The sequence below is a fragment of the Charadrius vociferus genome, unplaced genomic scaffold (assembly GCF_000708025.1).
Source record: "Charadrius vociferus isolate BGI_N301 unplaced genomic scaffold, ASM70802v2 scaffold467, whole genome shotgun sequence".
Classification (NCBI taxonomy): domain Eukaryota; kingdom Metazoa; phylum Chordata; class Aves; order Charadriiformes; family Charadriidae; genus Charadrius; species Charadrius vociferus.
In genome coordinates, this window is record NW_009649309.1 from 796,527 (window position 1) to 818,788 (window position 22,262).

The following is a 22,262-nucleotide window of genomic DNA, read 5'->3' on the forward strand; positions in this document are numbered from 1 at the left end:
GAGTTCAAGCAGTTCCATGAGGACAAAAATCAAAATGGGAGAGACCACAATAACATGAATCATAGCTTTTCTACGTTTCTGCAGTCTGCAGCAGGGCCACCTCTGGCTTCCAGTGGGGATGCAGTTAAGGGACAGAGGAAAGGACATGGCTTCAGCAAAGAAGAAAGTCAAGAGAAGATTTGGAAGCCATGAGAAAAATTGATTTGGCAAGAGGCTACTTCATCTTTCAGTAGCACAAAGAGGTAAGGGATGTCACATGATTTAAGAATAAACAAGACTCATGCTCTAAAAAAACAAAGGAAGCTAAAAGTTGTATGAACTTGAGAGCGTCATCTACATCCTGATTATTTGGCGGTAAAAAGCCAACGGCAATTCAAAGTGCATTATTTGGGAGAGCCCAGCTGGGTCAGCATCAGCCTGGCCACGGGCAATGGCCAGGCCTCAACACAAGTCTAGACCAAGGTATCAGCCCATGTGCGTCTTTGAACACAGAGGTCTGGCCCAGTGGGCAACAAATGGCTACAGTCAATTCCACCAGTCTCCACCCTGGGGTAATCCCCTTTGCAGCATATTTAGGAGCACAGGGCAGCCTGCTGCTGAGGGATGAGACTGGTCCCACCCTATGTCCACTCCCCTTCCCACCCACCCTCATCCCCTCATGGCAGCAGGCTCAGAAGAGCGGCAGGCATTCTTTTGCACAGTCTAGAGGTGGAAGCTTTATCTGAAACCCTTCCCGAGGGAAGAGGGAGGCCTGCATGTCCACGTTGATGCAGAGTAAGCCCAGCATGAGCTGGCGCTGGTACTCCTCCCACTTCATCATGACATCAGACACAGAACGGTTGCTTCTCATCCACATAGGCAGTGCTTCACCACAAGCCGATGTGGAAGAAATCGGCAGGCTCTGCGGCCCTCCAAGCTCGAGGTGATAGTAAAGCCTGAAAGGCAAAAACATGCAAAGAATCAGTACATGGGAAGACTTAAGCAGGTCACCAAACCGGAGCTCCAGAACAATACAGGTATTTTGCTTTACCACTGACTGCATGATCTTAGTCAGAAGTCTTGTGCGTGCGCCTGTTTTGCCCCTCGCATCTCTTGATTATTCAGACCATGAGCTCTTACGGGTAAGAATCACTCCCTCATACTAGGATCCAAATCACAGCCAGAACCCTCTGCCTACTAGTGTAATACACAGCTTCCTATCCTCATCTAAGCAACACAGTCTTGCCTCAGCCTCAAGCCACAGCCTACTGCAGGGAGTTCAGTTCGGAAGCAGAGGCACGCACAAAGACCCAAAGCACTCTGTCTCATTTGGAAACCCCCTAGTGTTTCCCAAACACCCTAGTGTCTCTCCACCCTAAACCAGGCCTAGATCTCAAGGCAGAAAAGGTCATTTGAACACAAGTACCTCTTGGAAGGAACTTTTAGGGGACCCTGGGTCAGCAAATGCCACACAGACAAGCACCTCTGTCTTCTAGAGGGAACACAGAATAAGATAGCACATTGTTTTAATCAGACCTACATCTGCCCTATTGCTATAGTAATAGCTTCATTACAGGGTCTGCCCTGTAATAGGAAGAAGGAAGGAGACCTTGAGTCTGTTCAACAGTTAAGGAAGCCAAGAGATCATGGACCAGACTTGCATTTTAGATTGGGCAATGGGGCAGTAAATCCTTCTGGTCAGGTTGTACCTTACTTGCTTACATACTCCAATGGAGTATGTAAAAGTCAAAGGTGAAAGGGGATATGGAAGGCTCCTCCAGAACAGTGCTGTGAAGGAAACCAGCCATACCTGGCTGAAAGGTGGCTGCCCAGTTTCTTCTTGGCTTTCTTCACAAGATAGTTGCAGATTTCAGTCATCTGCTCCCTCATCCATCTAATATCCTCAGGGATATCTGGGAGCCATTCCAATAACCTGGGAAGAGACATGAGACAACCATTAGTTGGGCCACACAAAGGATAGGATGGAGAGAATGCCAGTTTTGCCTCCTATCAATGATTACTCATTATTTTCAGTGACAAATGCATTAAGAGCCATTTACACTACCATTCATGGACTTAAGGGGAAGAAGCTGTGAAGGATGAGAACAGCCCAGCAACTTATTCTTTACATTTTGTGTCTTCACTTTCCAAATTTTTCATCCATTTTCAGATTCAGAAAGTGTTTTTCCCTAAGCCTTTCTATCACAAACTATCTCCTTCCAGAAACTTTTCATGGGGTACTTCATACTAAGGACAAGTCTGACAGACTTGTCTTCCCAGCTGTGTAAGCGTAGAGTTGGAAATGGCTGGGACTATGCTACCCCTCATTCCAGTGGTTCTGTCTCTTTTGTGGTTCCTACTTTCATCCCTGCACTCCCAGTTCAGAAGTCTCTCTCCAGGCACCAAAATTTATCACCACTTTCTAGGGAAAATTGCAACACACAGCCATCTTCCTTCAAGCTGGACGTGTTGGCTGTAGCCAGAAGACACATAAAGGTAGGAAAAGTTTGAGGCTTTTTTTCATATGTCTGGTAAGCGGCAGGACCTCTTTCCCCAGAAACTCTGGCACTGCAGAGTTAGAGAGGACCCTACTGTCTGTCCATTCATGCTCCACCAGCTACATCAAACACTTCACTGCACAAGAAAGAACACCACTGCTGGAACCAGCCAAAGGCCTACCTGACAGTGAAGGAAACTGCAGACTCCAGAGGCAGCATATAGGGCACCATCATTGCTGTGGCCACACGTATAGGCAGCATGTTGGTGATGCCAGTCAAGAAACTTCTTCTTTCAGCACAAGCCTCCAGAAGAGCTGAAGACAGAAGAGAACATGACTGAATCTCTGCAATGGAACTGTCCCTTTCCTTGCCACACACGAGAAGCTACCCAGCCTGAGGTCTCCCCTCTCTACCTTCCACTTTTTAAGGAAGTCTTGCTCAGGGTAGTAATTTTCTGAGCACAGCTGAGAACAGCAGCTTTTAGCTTTATCAGACTCCCAAAGGAGCGAGCAACAAGATGCCCTCCTCTCCTTACCATGCAGAACACTGTCAAATGAGTCAACCTCTCCCAATTCAGACTTCACAGAGGGCACCTTTATCTAAGAGGCTCCAACTGCCATCTAACCATCAGCACGTGTCAGTTCTATCCCTGGGTATGGCCAAGCCCAGCCACAAGCAATACCCATGCATCCCAGTAATCCTCTGAAGTGGACCAGGCAGCACAGGAAGATTGCCTGGGCTCTCTCACTTTGCATCATACCTTGGTTCAGTCTAGGAGGCAAGTGTTCGAAGATGTGCTCTTCAACAACAGCAAGGGCAGTATTGTCCTCTACTTGGTCCTCAACTTCTGTTTCTTCGTCTTTCTTCTCTCCAGGGGGAGCTTCTATGGCAAGGAGAGGACGGGCAGGACTTGGACGATGAAGGAGACCTAAGAAGATAAAGATGATACAAACTAGCTGCCCTGCCTTACCTGGCCTTCAGAGAGTTCATCCTCACTTCACCCTAACATCCCTAAGACAGACAGACATCACACATCGTCTCTTTGGCTTACATCTATTGTAACGCTTGCCCCAACAAGTTCGAAATGTTGCTGCTTTAAGATCATCCTCTCTTTCCCCACCAGAAGTTCTAACTTTTCCCCTTTAAGTACCACATGGTGCTGTTTGGCAGTGTTTTGTTGCTATAACCTGCCAGTCACCAGTCTTGCAGGCAAGATTTCCCCCCTGCAGCTTAATCTACAAACACAGCTGCATGACTGCTCTTATCCCAGCAAGGTATGCCTCACAGAGCAAACAAATGTGCTTGATCTGCTGTACACTGACACTAGGTGGCATCAAACACACACTCAACCCGTTAGAACAGTTGGGAAGAAGGTCCAGTGCTTGCACGTAGAAGAGAGTGAAAAGTAGTGTCAAACTGCTGGGGGCTGCTGAGGGCATGCCTGCACTCTGCACTGCTGTGCCACATTAGACACACCCTAGCTGCACATAAAAAGGATCAGGGTATCTGCAGGAGGTGCAAATGGCACTGGTGCCTAGTAACTGTGTTGGTGTAGCACCGAGCACATGCTAAGTAGCTTCAACAACTCAGTTGTGCCAAAACCACTGCTCTGGTATCAGAGTGGTTAGGAGTCCTTCTGCATTGCACTGGAAAGGCGTCCACTCCACCTCTGCTTCCTGAAGTGCTAGAATAGACTTACTAATGGAAATTCCATATTCTGATATCTGAGGCACAGCTCAATTCTGCCCTTCCACCTTTTATAACCACGTTGCCTATCCTCAAAGCCAAGCCACCAAGCCTGGTACAGAAGGGGCAAGTCCATGCACCTTCCAAACACCCAGTGCCTTACCATTCTTCTTCAGAAAGTGCAGTGCATCCCGATAGCCCTGCTTGCACATATCCCGCAGCACCTGTGGGCAGAGGAAGGCAAGAGCAAGTAATTTGGAGATTGTCTGGCTGAGCACAGCAAACACACAGCTCAATGCTGACTTTCGAGGAATCTTCCTGACTCCTGAGCTACCCCAAGGACAAGTCTCATCCTTGCCAGCTCTTCCCAGGCTGTGAGCAGGAATGGGAGGTATAATATGAATACATGGGATATGGGAATCACAGGATAATTCAGATTGGAGGGGCCACCTGGAATCCTACCTAAGTACAGGCTTAGAGTTACAGCCACCTCATTTCCCCATCTACAGCTGATGCTGCAAGTGGGCAGTCTTCAGTGAGTCACTGACAAGAAGCCCACAATACTTCCCAGGCCACTGCATTTGCAGATAAAGCCAGCTAAGACTAGAGAGAGGGCAGGAAAAAACTTGTCCAAGTAATTCAGCACATGAATGCATGCTTATGCCCAAATGCCAAGGCTATCTGAGGCTGCATTTGTTCAGAAGTGTGCAAAGCTGTTTGCAATGCCACCTGCTCTACTGGCACTTTTTCGGAGACAGTTGCTGGCTGCAGGCTGGCAGGTTGATGCTGACCTTAGAACACTCAAGAGCACACTGATTCTGATGACTGATACATCCTTGTTTACAAGTAAACCTGACTTTCTGGCAAACACCACTTTAGGAAGAGCAACATGGGGATACTTTCCAAGCAACTGCTACCACCTAAATTCCAGATCTCCCAGTAGCAAAAGAAAACCAAGCCACCTATACAACCTTCTGCAGATGTTCAAGGTTTTCCAAGTCACTGGGTTGGTAATGTCAAGGTTAAAAAACAGACAAACAAGAGATACAGAACTAACAGTGTCTGGAACCTTCTTCTGCCGAAGCGCACAATATAGCCAGTACCTATCTACTGTCCCCAAGTTCTGGTGCTGCCAGGAAACTCACCTGCGGCTCCGGAGGAAACAGGGCCTTTGAGAGGCGGTAGAGGTTGCGAAGGTTGAACTGGATGCTTGTATTGGTGACTCTCAGCTCATGCATGTTTGTGGAATCATCCCGTGGACAGATATCACTCTCTCCTGAGAATGGAGACACTGTGATTGTGTTCTTCAGCTCATATCGTGGCAAGTTGTCAGAAATCCCTCCATCAACATATCTCTGAAATCAAGACAAAATGAAGCATTCTTCATTCCTGTAACTGATCAAGCTGCTTTTTTACTCTATGCCTCTGTTCATGTTTGTGCCAACTACTTGGGAGGAGAATGGAGTACATCCACCAGCACTGGAGGAGTCAAAACTAGCGGTAGCACAGCTGTGTTGTCTATAATCTCCTTTTGCTATGTGACTATCTTCCTATGATCAAGCGTGTTGGTCACAAGTGTTCAATGAGAAAGGCATATTCACTTGTGTGATTTCTGATTTACACCTCCTATGGGGTTTGACTGCTGTCTGATTAAATAATGATATACCAACCACGACCTGCAGTGCAAATTAGCACTGATCTAAGCTGTCACACTGTGACATTGTGCCAATTTTCACTTGTGTTTAAAATGAGTGTGCTCAGACACAAGTCCCCACTGGCAGAAGGGTTGTTACCTAATAGTAAAACCAGATGATTTGTTGCTAGCAGGCTTATTGAGCAGCGATCCTAACACACACATACACATTTGGAATCTAGTTGCTGTGGTGTGATAACAGAGTACGAGGGACTTGGGTTTTGCTCCTAACAGGCACCCTGTTATCAGAGAACGTTCTGTACCAATGTACCATAAACACACTTGCGCTGCCCTTGCAGGAAGGGCAACCCCAGTAGCATGTACTAAATTCAAAGTATTCATTGCAGTACCATAATCGCACAAGGAGCTGAGCAAGACAATCCCTATCACAGGCCTTGGGCAGAGCAAGCAACACACAGAAGATAAAAGGAAGGGGATGTTGGGTCAAGTCAAAAGAGCAGGAAGTTTGAGACCTTTGCAGAGCAACAACTCAAGCTCTTGTGAGCCTCAGTTACAGAAGAGTCCTGCTGACTTTGTATCAGGGTTGATCTTGCCATATGCTGCCTGGAACCCTTCCCTTTAGGTGCATTCAAAAGCAAATCATCATACAGGAGCTACACAGCCCCATAAGCAGCAGCTGTAACATCTTTCAGCTCTCTGCTGGGTTAGGAACTGAGCTGGCAGAGGCTAAATGCAGGCAGAGCATGGAAATGCTGATTGGAAGAAGAGGTGCTCCATTCTGAGTTACAGTTTGCCATGTCTCACAGTCAGACTGACCACTGACATTGGTCTTTTGCTGCACAACATCTAGGAAAATGCTGGCTGCTTTGCCTGGAGCGTGCTTTGTGCTTTGTTCTCTCTTGCTCTGGATGGCAGACAAGCAGAGACCTCTTCAAGCAACTCCTCTGAGCCTGAGGAACAGTTCATAGGTTCTTGGGCAGAAAGCAATCAAATTCAGCCATAGGAATCTAGCTCCCATCAAGGCAACAGGGTCAGGGTGGACTGTGCAGCAGGTTTCTTGGGGTCAAACTAAATCTCAGGACTATCTCTGAATATAGCCTACAGGTTCAAGGGAGATGGCTTGTGATTACAGTTGCAGGCTACAGCAGCATTAACTTGTCTCACAGGACATTTTACCGTCATGTCAGGCCTTGTTCACCAAACACAGTATCAAGACAGACATAGCTAGAGACTCCTGCACCACCTCGGTTTGGGCAGTGAAAAAAGTGGAAGGATGGCATAGATTAAACTCAAGGACAAGTACACCCTCTTGGAAACAGGAACACGCAGCTTGCTTACAGGATGCTTTCTAGACAACAGAGGTGCCAAAAATCAAGTGAACCCTCACCTCCTTTTGAGTTGGGCACCAGTCTTCCCTAAGCCAAAAGCAACCATAGCAAACTGTCATTGTCATCATCTCCCCAAAGATGCTCCACTGAAAGCCAGACTAGGCACAGCTAGAGTGGGAGATGCCTGGCTGAATCCCTCTGCAAGGATGAGATCATGACAGGCCGAGTGGAAAGAGGACAGAGCAAAGTAGTCAGCACACGCTTTGTTTGAAGATGGGAGGTAAGTGTTTTGGCCACTTAACTAAGACAACAATAGTTTTGTGGTAAGGATGCAGAAACATACGTTTCCCTGAGGGTGGCAGCATGAGTGCACGGATGCCATTAGGAAGAAGGCTTAAGTACAATAAGGCTGATGGGCAAAGCTTCACTGCATGTAAATCTAGGAATACACGTGCAGACCCCCCCCCTGGTTCCCCAAGCAATCCCAGTTACCATTCCTTACTCAATATCAGCTGCCATGTCTTTGGATTTGCCTTAACCTCCAGCAACCCAAGCCTAACCACTGTCCAACCTCCTGCAAAGCACCTAACAGCACAGAGCCACAGGCTGGAGCCCCCAGCTGCCTGCAGGCATGAGCAGCAGCAGCTTTTGGGCATAGTTCATGGGCTGGGGTAATTTCTGGGATGCCCAAATCCATTGCCTTACTGTATCCTCCCGTGTACAGGGCCCCTCACTCATAAGAACTGACAATTTGCTTTTTGATTTTTGTTAGGGGTTCACCTCACCCATGTGCCACAGAGTTCACAGCTAGCATGTGTGTTGGCTGTTCAGTTATTGACCCATCCATTTCTCTGTATTTGAGAATTCTCCCCCACCCTCCACCACCCCCTTCCCCCACCCATCTTCATCATCCACTCCATGGGGCTACCAGAGCTCAGAGAAGTGAACACTGGAAAAATATTAGGAGGAAGACAGAATATGGATTTTACACCTTTCACACAATCATATTGCCTTGAAAACTGATTCTCGTGCCAGGCCTGTGACAAATACACCAATCAAAGACATGCTAGAAACCTGTTTCAGTCCTGTTTCAAAACCTTTTCCCAGGGTGGTACCCAGCCTAATTTAACCTCATCGTTTGCCAGCCCCCCCCTCCAGAGACAGAAAGAGCCATGATTTTCTGGGGAAGAGGTAGGAATTAATTTCCTCATCTCATATATTCCCTCCCCACCTTTCCCCATGGGAATCCTGACATGAGAAGTCATCCCTCAGTATGCCAGGGCAGCTGCACATTCCAGAAACCCTGATGCTGTACACAGCCTTGGAATTTTGAGATTTTGTGTGATCCACACTGACCTCAGCTAGCCCCAAAGAGGTGTCAAGCGAGAGCCACTGCTATGCTCCCACCAGCTGTAGGACAAAACCCCTGCCTGCAGGTGCTGAGTCAAACCATTACCAATTCTGTCACTTCGCTGAAGGGCTGGACATTGGACATTTCTTCTAGGTCATTTCCTTACCCAACATGCTTGCTCAAGACAAAAACAGCCAAGTTGTGTATTATGCAGGAACAAAAATGACCTCACTTTCAGCACACAAGTAGCAGTGGGAACAGATTTGATGCTGTGCTCTGACACACTGAGGCATCTTGGTGAGGTCACTTACGGGGAAAACAGTGCACACATACATTACCAGCAGTTCTCCCTCTCTTTTTTGACTGTTTAGTTTGCAAACAAACTGCCTTTTAATGTATGCATTAAACCTACATAGCATAAGGGGATTCCAAGCTCAACTGAGGCCCTTAAGCATGGCTGCAATATTCAGAGATGCTCCAGCTCTGCACAGCTTTCAAATGTTTTAATTTCTAACATGCAAACACAGAAGCGAGAAATTGCTCTGGACAGCTTTGGACACGATGTTAAAGAAAGCTCTAGCAGGCAGCAGAGCATTATTCTCAGAGAAAGGTCAGGAAGAACTCCATGGAAAAGAGGTCTGGTACCAGCATCAGTAGTTAAAAACCCCGCAGAAAGTGCTAGGCACATGGGACAGGGACTACAGTCATGATTTGTATACTGGACGCAAGTTCTTTCCACATGCAGAGGATTGGAGCCTCAGTGATGGAAAGCACCGTACTAAGCAGCCAGAAAAAACATCTGCTATGTCAGCCAGCACATGCTCAGATTGCTATATATTACTGTAATGTTAAATCCTCTAGTCTTCAGGACATTTATAAGCAGCATTAATAGGCAGGAGTGGAAAGAAGGTGCATCCACTGTTCAAGCTGTTTATTTGGGAATTTCTTGTGCCTCTTCAGACTAATTGCTGCCAGCAGACAGGTAATAAGACTGCCAAAACTGAGTAGCAGCATTTCTGCTTTCTTATTCATTAAGTACACGATTTAATGAAGGAGCATCTTAGAGTCTTACTTACCACTCCACGCAAGGTTGGAGGTATCAGCCCACAGTAGACAGGGATAAAGGTGCTGCAGACACAGGCCTGAGGGAGAAAGAGATCCAGAATGTGAGAAGCAGATCAAAGCCTACTGAACCTGTTACTCTCTCAGAACACCACACTGGTATGGGCTGACAAATTATACTCCAGTACTAAGGACAATTGAAAACAAGGCAAAACAAAACTGTATGCAGTTCCTGCCTAGCCCTCTGCAGTAAGTTTCCATTCACCTGGATCAGCTCTTCCTTGGAATTGAAGTCTGACAGTATCACATTTTCTCCATCAGAAACCCGTGTCAGGGAAATACCCAAACGTCCTGCTGCAACCTCATGCCCATTCTCTGGCACAGTCTTGGACAGACAGATCCGAATGATCTTCACCAAGTTGAAAGATGGGTGGAGTGGGCCTAAGAACCTCTTCCTGGCTTCTTTTGACACTCGAATAATGCTGGCGCCAGCCTCACCTGCAACAAGAGAAAGAAAAATGCACCATGAAATCCTAGCAAAACCAGCTTCCTCCCATACAAAGTAAGGCACAGAAAAGCCTCATTCACAGCTTTATTCAGAGATTTCTCCCCACTCACTCATATATAACTCAAGATGAGAGGCTAGTATGGGCAGTGTTACAGAAGTCATGGCAGTTCGCTGTCTTGGCCCTCACACTCCACCATCATAAATAGCTAACATATCTAACATATGTTTTATAAAGTCAAGGAAGATCACATGCATCTGGCTAAGGCCTCACACTTTTTCTTAGATCCTGTTTCACTGGCCAATGCAGGGCTCGTGAAAACAGACTAACAAAGAAAACAAGGTAGATGCTTTAACAGCTTTGAGCTTTATGACTAAATCCACTTCAAAACATCTTCCACTAAAATATTTCTAGTAAACATCTTCATTTTCCTGACATGAAAAAAGTCAGCTGCCTGTAAGTAAAACTGCCAGTAAACAGGAATGTCTGTGCTTTCCAGCTAATTGATCTCAGCTCTGCTGTGAATGTCAGCCATATCTCAGGTGAGCAAGACAGACACTAGGCTCCGGTAGGGAATCAGTGCTTTAGTGCCACCTGCAGTCTTTGGTGTCCCATCCCATCCCTTCCGCGTCTGATTCCACAGCACTATACTAGGCCCTGATGGCAAGCAGGACTCACGAAGGCATGCCTGCTTTACCCTTTCACACAGTGACACAGCTGGGTTTGGAGGAGAGGAGACATCCCATCTGCACAAAAGGGAAGGCATATGCTAAGCCCATTATCTCACGGTCACTAGGAGCCTGATATGGCAAGAGCATCAGAGCTCTCCAGTGGGAAAGGAGGCATGGGAGAAAACAAAACAAAAACATCAACCCAAGCCAAACCCTCAGCACCCAGCATGCTGCCCTTTGCACACAATGACTTCCACACACATCTCCCAGGCATGGTGAGATACAAGACAACATTTCCTATAAGTACCAGCCAACCACTGCATCCCAGGGGCACTGGGAATATACACGTGAGAAGAATGCAAGGGGAATAATAAAGAAACCAGGGAAAAAAATAATAATAATAAAAAAAAGACATGCTTTCACAAATTAAGATTTCTCTCCAATCAAACTGAAGCTCAGTTCCTGGAGGAAGATGAAAGACTATCAGTTCAAACCAACTGAAAATCCCTCCATTTTGCTCTCCTACCCAGTCTTGCAATTGCAGAAAGGAGGCAGCAGAATGGAAGAACTCAGGTTAGACCCAGGTTAATAAATATAATGGAGATAAGAGCAACAACACCCTCAAAGCTATGTTGACACATCCCACTCTTTTGCAATACACGTGCATCAGCAACATGTTTTCCACCAACACAGCCTGGGAATGTGATTCTGTGCTTAGGAAACCCATCAACACAAGTAGCTCAAGCACGCACAGAACTGGACCCTTGAACATGACCAGAGACTCTGGGGTCAGGATTTTAGGCACTCTGAGGTAGCAACTTAGCAGAAAATCCAAGTTACCCCCTCTGAAGTAATTTTTAGCACTATAATCCCAGTATTTTGCTCTGTCCTAGAGCAATGTTTAGCAGTCTAATTCTGATCTTACTTACTCAATTAGCAGTAAGCCATTGAGCCCAGCCTGTTCCAGATAGTAGCCACATGGTTCAACATCCTTCCCAACATGAAGGAAGTCAGCCTCACAGAATTTACATTTTATCAACACCATGACATTAGCACCCATAACACTCCCTAAGATGCCTTCACATCTGACAACAGGAGGAAAGACACAGAAAGAAACTGCAACAGAGCCCAAAACTGAATGAAGCCCATCCCAGCACCTTAGCCACATGATCCCAGGAAACTCCACTGCATAGAGTGCATTGCAGGGAGTTGCTCACTTAGCTGAAAAACCCAGTGGGAGAGTGGGTGTTGAGCATGCAGCCATGGGGAGACACCATGTGTGCAAAGGCCATGCTGGGGCGGGGGAGTCAGGGTGTCACCCAAGAGATGGTGCTTAGAGAACAGCGCTTTCAGACTTGGCATCTCAGTGTGCAGAAAGATTTGATAGCAATACTGAAAACAACTGCAATTAAATTAAGCTTATGACTGTTTGCGCTAAAATGTGAGCGGGAAGTTGCTTAAGAAAAACAAAACAGCAAAGTCCCAACTATGCCAGGAAACAGACTGTCTCAGCATTTGAGGGAAGACTTCAGTTGCAGCTCTATCACCATTTCACAGACAAGTGGGGTGGGGGGACAGAGAAAAAACAGAGAATGAAATAAGAATTACTGCTAATTAGCAATTTCATTCTTTGAGTACTTTCTAGGTGTCTGTTGGTTTGGGTTGTGGTGGGTTTTTTGGGTTGTGTTGTTTTGGGGGTTTTTTTGTTTGTTTTTTTTAACACATGTGTGCATACATGCATACACATAGGAGCTTTGAGGTATTTCAATTTAAGGGCACCTGTGATTCCGTTGGACTTGCTGGCTCACTTGCATCAAAGCTAAGTGCAGAACAGCTCTGTGGAAAGAAATGGGCACAGGGTGATCTGCAGCACCACCAGCTTTCCTGGAAATAAGGCTAGCTGAGGGTTCAGCCAAAGGAATCAGGTTTACATAGCTAGATCCACAACAGATAAAAAGGCTGCTTGGAAATACATTTGGGAGGAGAGAGCAGAGGTGAGAGTGTTTTAAACCCATTAGTACCAGAAGTGCTATTCCAGGAAAACCAGCTCAAATTGTGCTCGCTGCCTGCCAGAGGGAGCAGCTGAATGAGGAGTCGTCAAGAGGGACGAGTTCTACCAGAGGTCAGCCACAAGCTGTCAATTATTACTAGGACTAGTCCAGTGCCGATTCCAGTCCACAGAAAAGTTTCCCACAGTTTTTGAATCTGGCGATTTGGGACACAGGGTCAAGCAAAAAAAAGCTAAATTAAGTCCCTCTTCTCTTATTGAGGTATGTACCAAGGGGCAGAGATAATCACTAATAGTTGGTATTGCCTGCTGGGAAAACATTGCATTCTTCTCCCATCAACCAATTAATTCAACACTTCTCCCTATACAGGTTTACTAAGCCGATATTCCTCTAAAAATTGCATTCATATGTGGAATATTCCATTTTCGTTAGAAAAGCCATATCCCCCTTCTTGCCTGCCCGCACCACTGCCCCAGTGGGTGGTGTTATACATGAACCTGAGTACTGTCATCCTTAGGCTGTCATCCTTATCTGAATTTCAGCTGTGATGACGCAAAGGAGAATCAGAGAGTTGTGTCCTGAAACACCCCAACGTGTCCCTTGCCAGACAAGGAGGACAGTTGTTCCACCTCTGCTGGTTTATCCTGTGATTTTTCTGCAGCAGCCACAAGGGGAAAGTTAGTGTTACCCATGGGAAAAGACCTGAAAGGCAACTGCTAGTTTGCATTTCATTTTTAAGCTATATTAAGCCAGCTTCACGCTAACTTACTGACACAGCAAGATCATTCCCTTGAAGAACTGGCTTTCACCTCCACCAGTCACGCTTGACTCCAAAATAACCCAGTATCCAAGTCTCTACTGCCTTGTGCCCCCTAAACTACCCTTCTCTAACTGGAAAAGCATTCAAGCAGCATGCGCCATTTATAACTGTATACAAACATCTCCAGCCACACCAGCCTGCTGCTGCTCTGCCTCTGGAAAAGGAGAAGAGCTGAAGATCAATCACCTAAAACTGATGGTAGCCAGGCTGCTGGGAAGACCCTTAACAGCAGCTGAGAGCTCTCAGATGAAACAAAGGCTACTTCAAGTCTGTGCAATGCATAAGGATGAGGACCATTGCAAAGGTTAAACATCCCATGGCAGGAGGGGTGATGAGTGGGAAAGAAGGGCCTCTTCAGACCCACATCAGGACTTTTGCACCAAGGGTACTGTGATGCTCATATGTTGATGTTAGATCACATTGATGTTCATTTGCCAGCCAGCAAAAGGGCGGTTGACCCATAAAGTGTTTCAAGTGGGGAAAAAAAGCCTAAGATACAAATAAAAATAGGAGAGCAGGCTGAAGAGGGAGAGGGGCATTCTGGACATTCCACCCAACAGCTCCTGTGACCGTGGCTCACCCATGACACTGCAGCTCCCTCTGGAAAAGCTCCACATCGGCACAAAGATCACTCTCTGCGCCAGGGACATTCCTGAAACCTGGCTAGTGCAGCAGTAAACAGGATGCAAGCTTAAAGGAAAGGCTCTCCAACAGCAATGGAGAACAGAGGATGGCACAGGCAGTGAATGGATGCAGGGACAGCACCTTGTGTCCCTGCTGATAGGAGGCACATACCCCAGAGAGGTCATACCAGAGACTGCAGATGCCATACCTTGCCTGGACTAATGGAGCAGGTGGGGAACTGTGCACATCCCTGCTAAACCTGCTTCTCATTCAGCACCAACAAGAATTCAAATGGACTCCTTCCTACACATCAGTAATACGCAAGGCACCGCTTCTCTCTCTTCGGTCCCATTACACAGCTAAGGCTTCAGACTGGCCAGACACACCAATACTAAAAGCTTTGAAAGGAAGCCAGCTAGCAGAAGGAAGTGCAGGTACTTTTGACATTCCTCCAGCACCTGGAGAGCCCAACGCCATGTTACTTTGGGATGGCATAACCAAGCTACTTTGACTGCATGATTTTCAGGACAGGAGACAGTCCTGTGTACAGTAACCAGGGACCTCATTCTGGAGCTGCTTAAGTTCTGCTTAGCTATCTGTTGGAGCAATGTTTGTGTGATGCTCAACACAGATGCCCCCTGCAAGAGTTCCCTGCTACAATCTTCACACTTTGCTTTCAACTCATAGTTGCTGAGCATCACTGTAGTTCTCATGTTTCCCATTGGTGGATACCAGTCCAGACTTGACTTTAGGAACAGGATGAGTTAGAAAGAATTTACTAGCATGATCTCCCTCAAGGTTAATTTAGCTTGGTTGCCCGTCCCTTGCTATTTCAGCTGTTCCTGTACCTCATCCACAGAGGAGCTAAAAGCCAGTCTCTAATGATGAGCATGGGTCTCAGGAGAGCTATCCTATGTTCTTCCCGGGCACAAATCTCCAAGCTGCTCCAGCTCAGCACACACAGCTCCTGCACCTGCCTCTTTGAATACTGAGAGCAAGCAGTGCGCATGTTTTTCTTGCCTGCCCTCTCCCAGGAGAGGATACAGTCCTAATTATAACACAGTCCTGTCACCAGCCCAAAAAGATAAAGCTGTAAACAAGAGGTCCCAAAACAGGACTTTGCAAGCTGACATCTAGAAAATAATTAATGAAGAACTTTATTGGATGTTTCCTTGTAGGTAGCTCAGACCACCAGAAAGCGCCCGTTCGTTCACCTCAAGGAGCAGTGCATAGCAATGCGCCGGTGACCCAAGGACAACCCCAATTCTTGCATGCAGTAACCTCAGTTTGTGGAAGATCCCACTGCTTGGCTGGACTTCTGTTCCTCTTCCTACAGTCATGCTGAAGCAACCTGGTTTCCACTCATTGTCCCAAGAGAGCATGAACCAGACAGACTTTCAGCTGTCTGACTTGTGCTGAATGGGAATCCGACCCAAGATGTTCTCTGACTATCAGCGACACTGGATGGATGTCAAAGAGGGGCCCAAAGACAAATTCATGCCAGCAGGAAATAAAGTGTCTTATGATCTGCTCTTATCACACATTTTCAGGGGATAAGAGTACACCACAGCTGGTAACAGCTCTTAGTTTCAGTGCAAAATTCTAGATGAATGTCTAGAAGTATTGGGTGTGGAAAGCATACCTATCCCTCACTTGCCAGAAGTTGTATAACCCCCACTATTTTACACAAAGAAAACCCACCCATTTTTAAATATTTAAGGCTGTGGGATGGCAGCAAGCAGTGGAGCCTCCAAAGGCACCAATTCTTCTCACATCTGTACACATCTTCCTGTAAGCCAGTAATATTGAGAAACGCCATGTACTAAAACAAGCTGTTCTTCTGGGACTTCCCTAATTGTTGTTGTTCTGAGGTTTTGGGGTTTTTTTTTGGTTAAGATTTTCACTCAATTCTTCTTTCCTACTGTTTTGCCATCAGATAAAAAAAAACAGCTCAGCTGACTTGGCTCCAGATAGGAGGTATAGGAAGGAAGCTTTTCTTTTTTTGTGGTGATACATAGGTAGCAAAGACAATTCCCCCCCCAACACACACCCACTCAGTCTGCAGATAGCCCTACTGCTTGACCAACTGTTTCCTGTGGCAGGTAACCCTTCCTATCAGGGTCTCTGTGCAGGGATTCAACCCGAGCTTAACAAGCAAATGATTTAGCGAAGGAGATTTCTTAGAAAGCCTGGGCACTGGCTGTAAATAACAGTCTTTGTCCCGCTTTGCTCAAGAGTGAGGGGCACTGATACATACCCTATCAGAGTAACTCCTAGGGATCCCTATCAGGCTACAGTAAGCAACATCTATTCTGACCTTACAGGTGGGGCAGGTGGAAACATCGAGAGGAAGAGACAGCTTTTCAAGTAGGGCCAGCTCTCGCAGCCAGGAGCAGATGCTGAAGGAAGGGCTCAGCCCACAACACTTTCTGGCTCAGATTCTCACTGCTCAGCATTGCAAAGTCTAGACACAAACAGTGCCAAGATACAGCCTGCGGTAGGAGGGCTAAGTAAATCCAGATCACCTGCAACTGCTTGTGAGCCAGAAGCCTCCCTCTTAATGTGTTTGTCCCCAAGATGTTTACTTTTCTATTTCAAGTAAAACTTCGGAAAAAAAGCAAAAAGCTGTTGGTCACTTTATCTATTCAAATAAAGCCAAACCAAAGGGAGCCATTTTCCCCTTTTGAGCCAAAAGAGACGGTTGTGTGCTCTGTATACCAGTTAATAGGTGAACTGCAACTACTGCCATGCCCTGGATATGAGTAGCATAAGGAGATCTGCTTTTAAGTTGCCCCTGTTTTTAACTCTTGCACAGAGGAGCTCACCAGGCAGACCACAGTGACTGTTGCCTGTCTGTCCACCCACTGGTACCTACACGGTAGGACCCTCATGTAAACCAAAGTGCAGATGCACAATTCATACTCCATCATCACCTTAAGGCAGGTTACCCTGCTTCATACAGAAGCAAAAAGGCTTTGGGAGAACGGCCAAAAGAGCTGCCAGGCTTGATTAAGTCTCTAAGCTAAACCTTTGCACCGGACTTAATGTAGGGTTGGCACACCAAAGCCTCACAGGCGACTGCTGTTCTGCAAGCTGAGGCATGCTTTGTTTCTGTGGCCAGGACAAGAGCATTTACTCTTGCAACACAAATCATAAAACAGTGCAGCTGCTACTGCGAAACAATCAATAGGAAGGCCAAGAGGCAGCTCAGTTCACGCAGGCAGCCAGGATCATTCTCTGTCACAACCACAACAGCAATCCCCACTAGCCTAATCTTTCCCCTCTGTAATTCCCTAATATGAGGCTTAACGCTGCATTCCTGTTCACTGTGTTAGAGAGAAATTAAATAGTATAACAGCACACAAAAAGGAAAAGTTACAAGCTGTACTGAAAGCCTTGTCCTGTCCTCATCCATCCATCAATCCCTGCCAACGCTACAGTGCAACTCAAATTGCATGGGATTATAAGAAAAGGGTATTCACAGAGTAAGAGAAGGCGCAGCTCAGATCCCTGCTGCTCTGAGGCAAAGCAATGATGGTTTAGGTGTCACTTTTTAAAAGCAAGTATGCAGTGAGAAAAAGCTAGTGGAGGGGAGAAATGGACCAAAAACCACATAGTAATGCAAAATTGCCTTTTTACTCTGCCCTTCATAGAGACAGAAGTGGAACCACATCACTCTTGTTTTATTCATCCAAGTGAAAACCACTAACATAAAGCCTCCAGTGGTTGTTATTCTGAACAGGAACTGGTGCAGAAGGATGAAGTCTCACACTCCCCCCACCCCCCACCCCCAATGTTACATACACCCCTCCATACTTATTTTTCAGGGCCAGTTTGCAGGATGGCACTACACACCTAGAGGAAGAGCACACTGTTTCTGCTTCACAGTGGAGGTATCACTAGGGGTAAGATACTCTGGAGGAAGAGATACCAGACCTGCAGGACAGTAGATACCTTTACCTTTGCCAGGCACCTGCACCACAGACTGATGAAGACAAAGTGGAGTGAGCAGTCATAATTTCTGTTTCCAGAGCCTGAAGAAATAGCTGCCACGCCAGCATCACTTCAGCTTTATCACACACTAGCCATTACCCTCAGCTGGCTCACCAAAGCAAGGCCCACACACAGATTTTGGTGGCCTTCAGACTAACACCTGCTAAATGCTCTCCTGCATACTTGAAGGCAATGATTGTTTTGTGTTCACCCGAGATGTTACCAGAGACATGGCTGGCTCTGTCATGCAGAAAAGGGCAGGCAATCTCCCTTCTCCCCTGTCCTTTTTCAATGTACTCTTGTGTGGCTGCTAGAGGACTGCCTCTCCCTGGCACAGAATGAAAGGAATAGCTCTGCAGTCCTCCACTGACCCTCAGCCTGCATCGTGCCCAGCGCCCTCATGCCTGCACAGCTAGCCAACTGCTCCAATCCATGCCAAGCAGTTCCCTGTGCCCCTGTGAGCACGCTGCTTGCTGTGCCCGCTTTGCCCTTCCAGCTCACATAGGCATGTTAAGTGTCACTTTATACCCCTGAACTTTTCCCCACTAGCCACAGCATGAGCAGAGCCTGCTACCAGCAAGGAACCAAGAATTAGAAGCTTCGTTCCAAAGCAGTCCTCAAAGAGGCACGGGCATTTTGTTCTAGAAGGAATCTCATTTTGATGATGAAGTTTATTTGGGAAGGATCTTCAGTCAGACCACAAGGCAGGCCACATTCCTTGGGAGCCATGACACAAGAATATCTGGAGACTAACATTACCTTTCTTCCATGGACGTCAGCAGTAGTCCCCCAACCACAACTCCTGGGCATCAAGATGATTCAGGTTCTGAAAGCAGCCATGTGAGAAGGACAGGAGCTGCTCCCAGAGGGTTACACAGACCCCTGCAAGGGAAGAGCCTCTACTCAACCCTTCCTGTAAGGCCGAGCAGTGAACAATCAAGGAAAGCAGCAAGACAGATATAGCAATGTCCACCTGAAGTTCACACACAGAATTAACTCTTCTGTGTGCAGAAGCTTAGCTAGTAGTTAAACGGTTAGTTTGCTCCTGTAAAGAAATTTTACCAATCCCACCACAAGAACACTGGACTAGATAAATCAATGTAATTCCCCCTGTGCCAACAGCCCACTCTGAAACAGGGCTCTAACTTTATCCGTGGATAACATAACTATGGCAGCCTGAATCCACACCCTGCCTCCACAATACAGGAATCACTTTCTCTCTAGGCCTAGCCCTCAATCAGCAGTGTTCAATGAAGCTGGCAAAAGCGGCTCTTGTAATTAACATACGTAAAGGGCTCCCCGATTCATTTGCACCCTCAGATACCACCTCCTCTACTTCAGGATGCTAACCTAGATAATCCACAGACGTGGCACCTCAGAGACACTGCCAGTCTCCAATGCTAAAATAGTATTCAATCCTTTAAATCCTAACCCAAAAGCCTTCCAAAACCAGTATCCACCCAAACAAACTGCAGTGTATGAAGAGGAAGAGAAAGATTCATTCTTAGAAGAAATCCTCCAGGCACAGCACAACCAAAAGCCTGGGAAACAGCTGCAGAAGACACTTCATGAAGCATCCCAATTCCAGAGGACTTGTCAGACAGAAGCCATTAATGTAGATTTGGCCTTTATCTGTACCAGAAAGCACCAGTTTCAGTTCTGGGCAAGTGCCAGAGGGCAGCACAAGGCCCTGGTTTCTACTAGCTTCCACACCTGACATATCCCAAGCACCAAGAACAAAGCGCACACCACCTGCCCAGACTCATCACCACTGGGATCGCATGGAGCTTGGCTTGTTCTGAGCTTTTCAGCTGGGGAAATCTCTTTCTCCAGGAACACTGAGGGCAGGTCTTCCAGACACACTGTACCGCAAATCAGCACAACTCCAGGGACAGGATCAGGCCTGTCACAAGCAGCTATTGTATCACAAGTGCCAAACCCTCTCCTCCCTTCCTCCAGCCTTTGTAGCTAAAACAGGCAGAGCTACAACAACAGCCAGCACCTTTACTACACTCCCAGGCCCACCGGTTCCCTCCCTTTTATGCGCTCCTTAGAAGGGATTTTCTACTGCATCAGACCCTATCACTTCCAGGACACATTCTGCCTTTTCCCAAGGACATAGACTTATTTAGGGCCTTCTACATGGAGCCATTTCCTCTACCCTTCATTTTCACTAAGTCTTAGGAGGCTTGTCCATTTCCAGCTCTGGAAAGAAGGAATGCTGACCAAATTACCATTTCTCCAGCCCTTGCATGGTCCTCTTCAAGTACAGTATAAAGCAAGTACAGCAGAATTGAAAATCCTCTCCAGCCAGGCCAGTGAACATTTCATCCCTGCTTCATCGAGGGCACAGAGGGAAACATGGAGAAGCCCAGAGCAAGCAGAGGGATAGCATCAAAGTACAGTCACTCCGAAGCCCACTGCACGGGAAGGTAGACAAGAAACAAACACCATCAGCTACTGGACATGCAGGCAGAGCTGCTGTAAGCACTATAGCAGCAGGCATTTGGAACTAGAAGACACAGCAAGGAATCTGAGGAAGGTTTTTGATTTATCAGGACTAAACTTGACTTTCAAACATAATCAATAACTGGACATAGAACCCTGAAGAACACATGACAGCTGCTCGTATTTTATAGGGAAGACTTGCAGGTGCCCTGAAGAGTTTTGGAAGATAAGAGGCAGAAAGAAGTGGAACAGCCTGGACATGCTTCACGTTCAAGAAAGATGCTGAAATTATGGGTCAGAAGAATGCCCATGTAAAGACTGCTTGTGCTGCAGCTGACAGAGCAAGGCTGGGCACCAAGCTGCTCTGCACACCTACTGTCTATGTGGCGTGACAACAATAATGAACGCATGCATTGCTACGACTATGTTTTTTGCCAAAAGCGGCTGCTTGGCTTCTCTTGCACTCATCCAACAAGATGCCTGCAAGCGCACCTTTCCTCATGGTAACTTACTTATTACAGCCACACAGACAGCAGGAACAAGTTCCTTCCCTCCCATCAAAAGGTATTGCAGAGTGCTCTGGCTGCTTGGCTGCCAGCTTACTCATCTGGTCACCTAAGCTTGCAGCCCTGTGACTGCTGATGGCACCGATCCAGGCACAGCAGCTTCTCCATCAAGCCAGTGAACATTTCTGACTATGTCAGCACAGAACATCCCCCCACCCACCTCTATTTTCTACCAGAAAAAAAGCAGCAGCTTTACCACTGCCAGGAAGCACCAGGAGGTTCCCCATGAATTACATCCACATCTCCATGGATGTACATAGGTTTGCCTCTCCTTCCATTGACTGGGCTGGGGCTGCTGAGCTCAACAACTTTCTCCCCAGCTAGGGCCTTTGCAGGAGGTACAAATGACAATCTCTTGTGCAGGGAGGTACTTGAGCTTTGAGAGGCCACAGATGCTATGAAGCATCTGTGTACCTTCACGTACCTGAGGAGATCTATAGATCTCTTCACACAGTCACACAAGACAGCATCACACATACTTCCCCCAGGATAAGCTTCACAATTCACACTTTGGCTAGCATAAACTGGCATTGCTCTGAGGACTCCACAGAGACTAAGCCGATTTATTTCCCTCTCTCAATCTGGGATTTGGTGTTAGACTCCACACACACAGATAAAATAACCTCCATAACCAGTCCTTTGCATGCACATAATCAAATTTCAGGAGCACAACATTTAAGATGCTGCTATCGTTCATCATCTCAATTTCAAAAGGTAAGAGGGTTGGGTGTGTGTGTGTGTGTGTCTGTGTGTGTTTTTCCTCCTGCTACCCAATGGAAGAAGTCTCTGTAGTTCAGCAGCATGTTTCCTGGTGGTCACATGGTGACAGCTGACAAGCAAACCTGAATGTCAAATAACTGTTACTTTATCTCAGGTCGAGCCTGAGACAGAGTCCTGGCTAAGATACTAGTCTAAAAAAAAAATAAAAAAATAAAAATCCTGTAAACAATGCAGGAGTTGCTCTCCAAAGAATACCCCAAACAATGCTGCTCAATCTAGCAGATATATGGCCTCCTTTCTGTATTCTTAGCACCAGAAGCATTCCCTCAGCTTGCTTTCTCTTTTTC

At 46.7% G+C, this 22,262-nt stretch overlaps 1 protein-coding gene across 1 annotated transcript; it reads right to left on the reverse strand.

The window, feature by feature from the left end:
* Window positions 1–202: 202 nt before the first annotated feature.
* On the reverse strand, window positions 203–16,007 carry PNPLA2 (patatin-like phospholipase domain containing 2). The gene is made up of 9 exons (XM_009889385.1): window positions 15,962–16,007; window positions 9,824–10,056; window positions 9,573–9,638; window positions 5,309–5,518; window positions 4,327–4,387; window positions 3,238–3,405; window positions 2,659–2,791; window positions 1,790–1,912; window positions 203–935 (listed from the first exon to the last, which is right to left on the reverse strand). The coding sequence occupies exons 1-9, from the start codon at window positions 16,005–16,007 to the stop codon at window positions 671–673; spliced, it is 1,305 nt and encodes a 434-aa protein (XP_009887687.1). The 3' UTR covers window positions 203–670.
* Window positions 16,008–22,262: the final 6,255 nt, after the last annotated feature.

What these genes read in the sequence shown, in the direction of transcription:
- PNPLA2 (XM_009889385.1), bottom strand. Translation starts at nt 16,007, where the DNA reads ATGGCGTTTCTCAATATTACTGGCTTACAGGAAGATGTGTACAGAT. An exon ending in CCAAGGAAGAGCTGATCCAG is followed by an intron (nt 9,639 to 9,823) that starts GTGAATGGAAAC and finishes TTTCTCCCTCAG; the next exon opens with GCCTGTGTCTGCAGCACCTT. An exon ending in GCCTCCTAGACTGAACCAAG is followed by an intron (nt 2,792 to 3,237) that starts GTATGATGCAAA and finishes TTCTGTCTTCAG; the next exon opens with CTCTTCTGGAGGCTTGTGCT.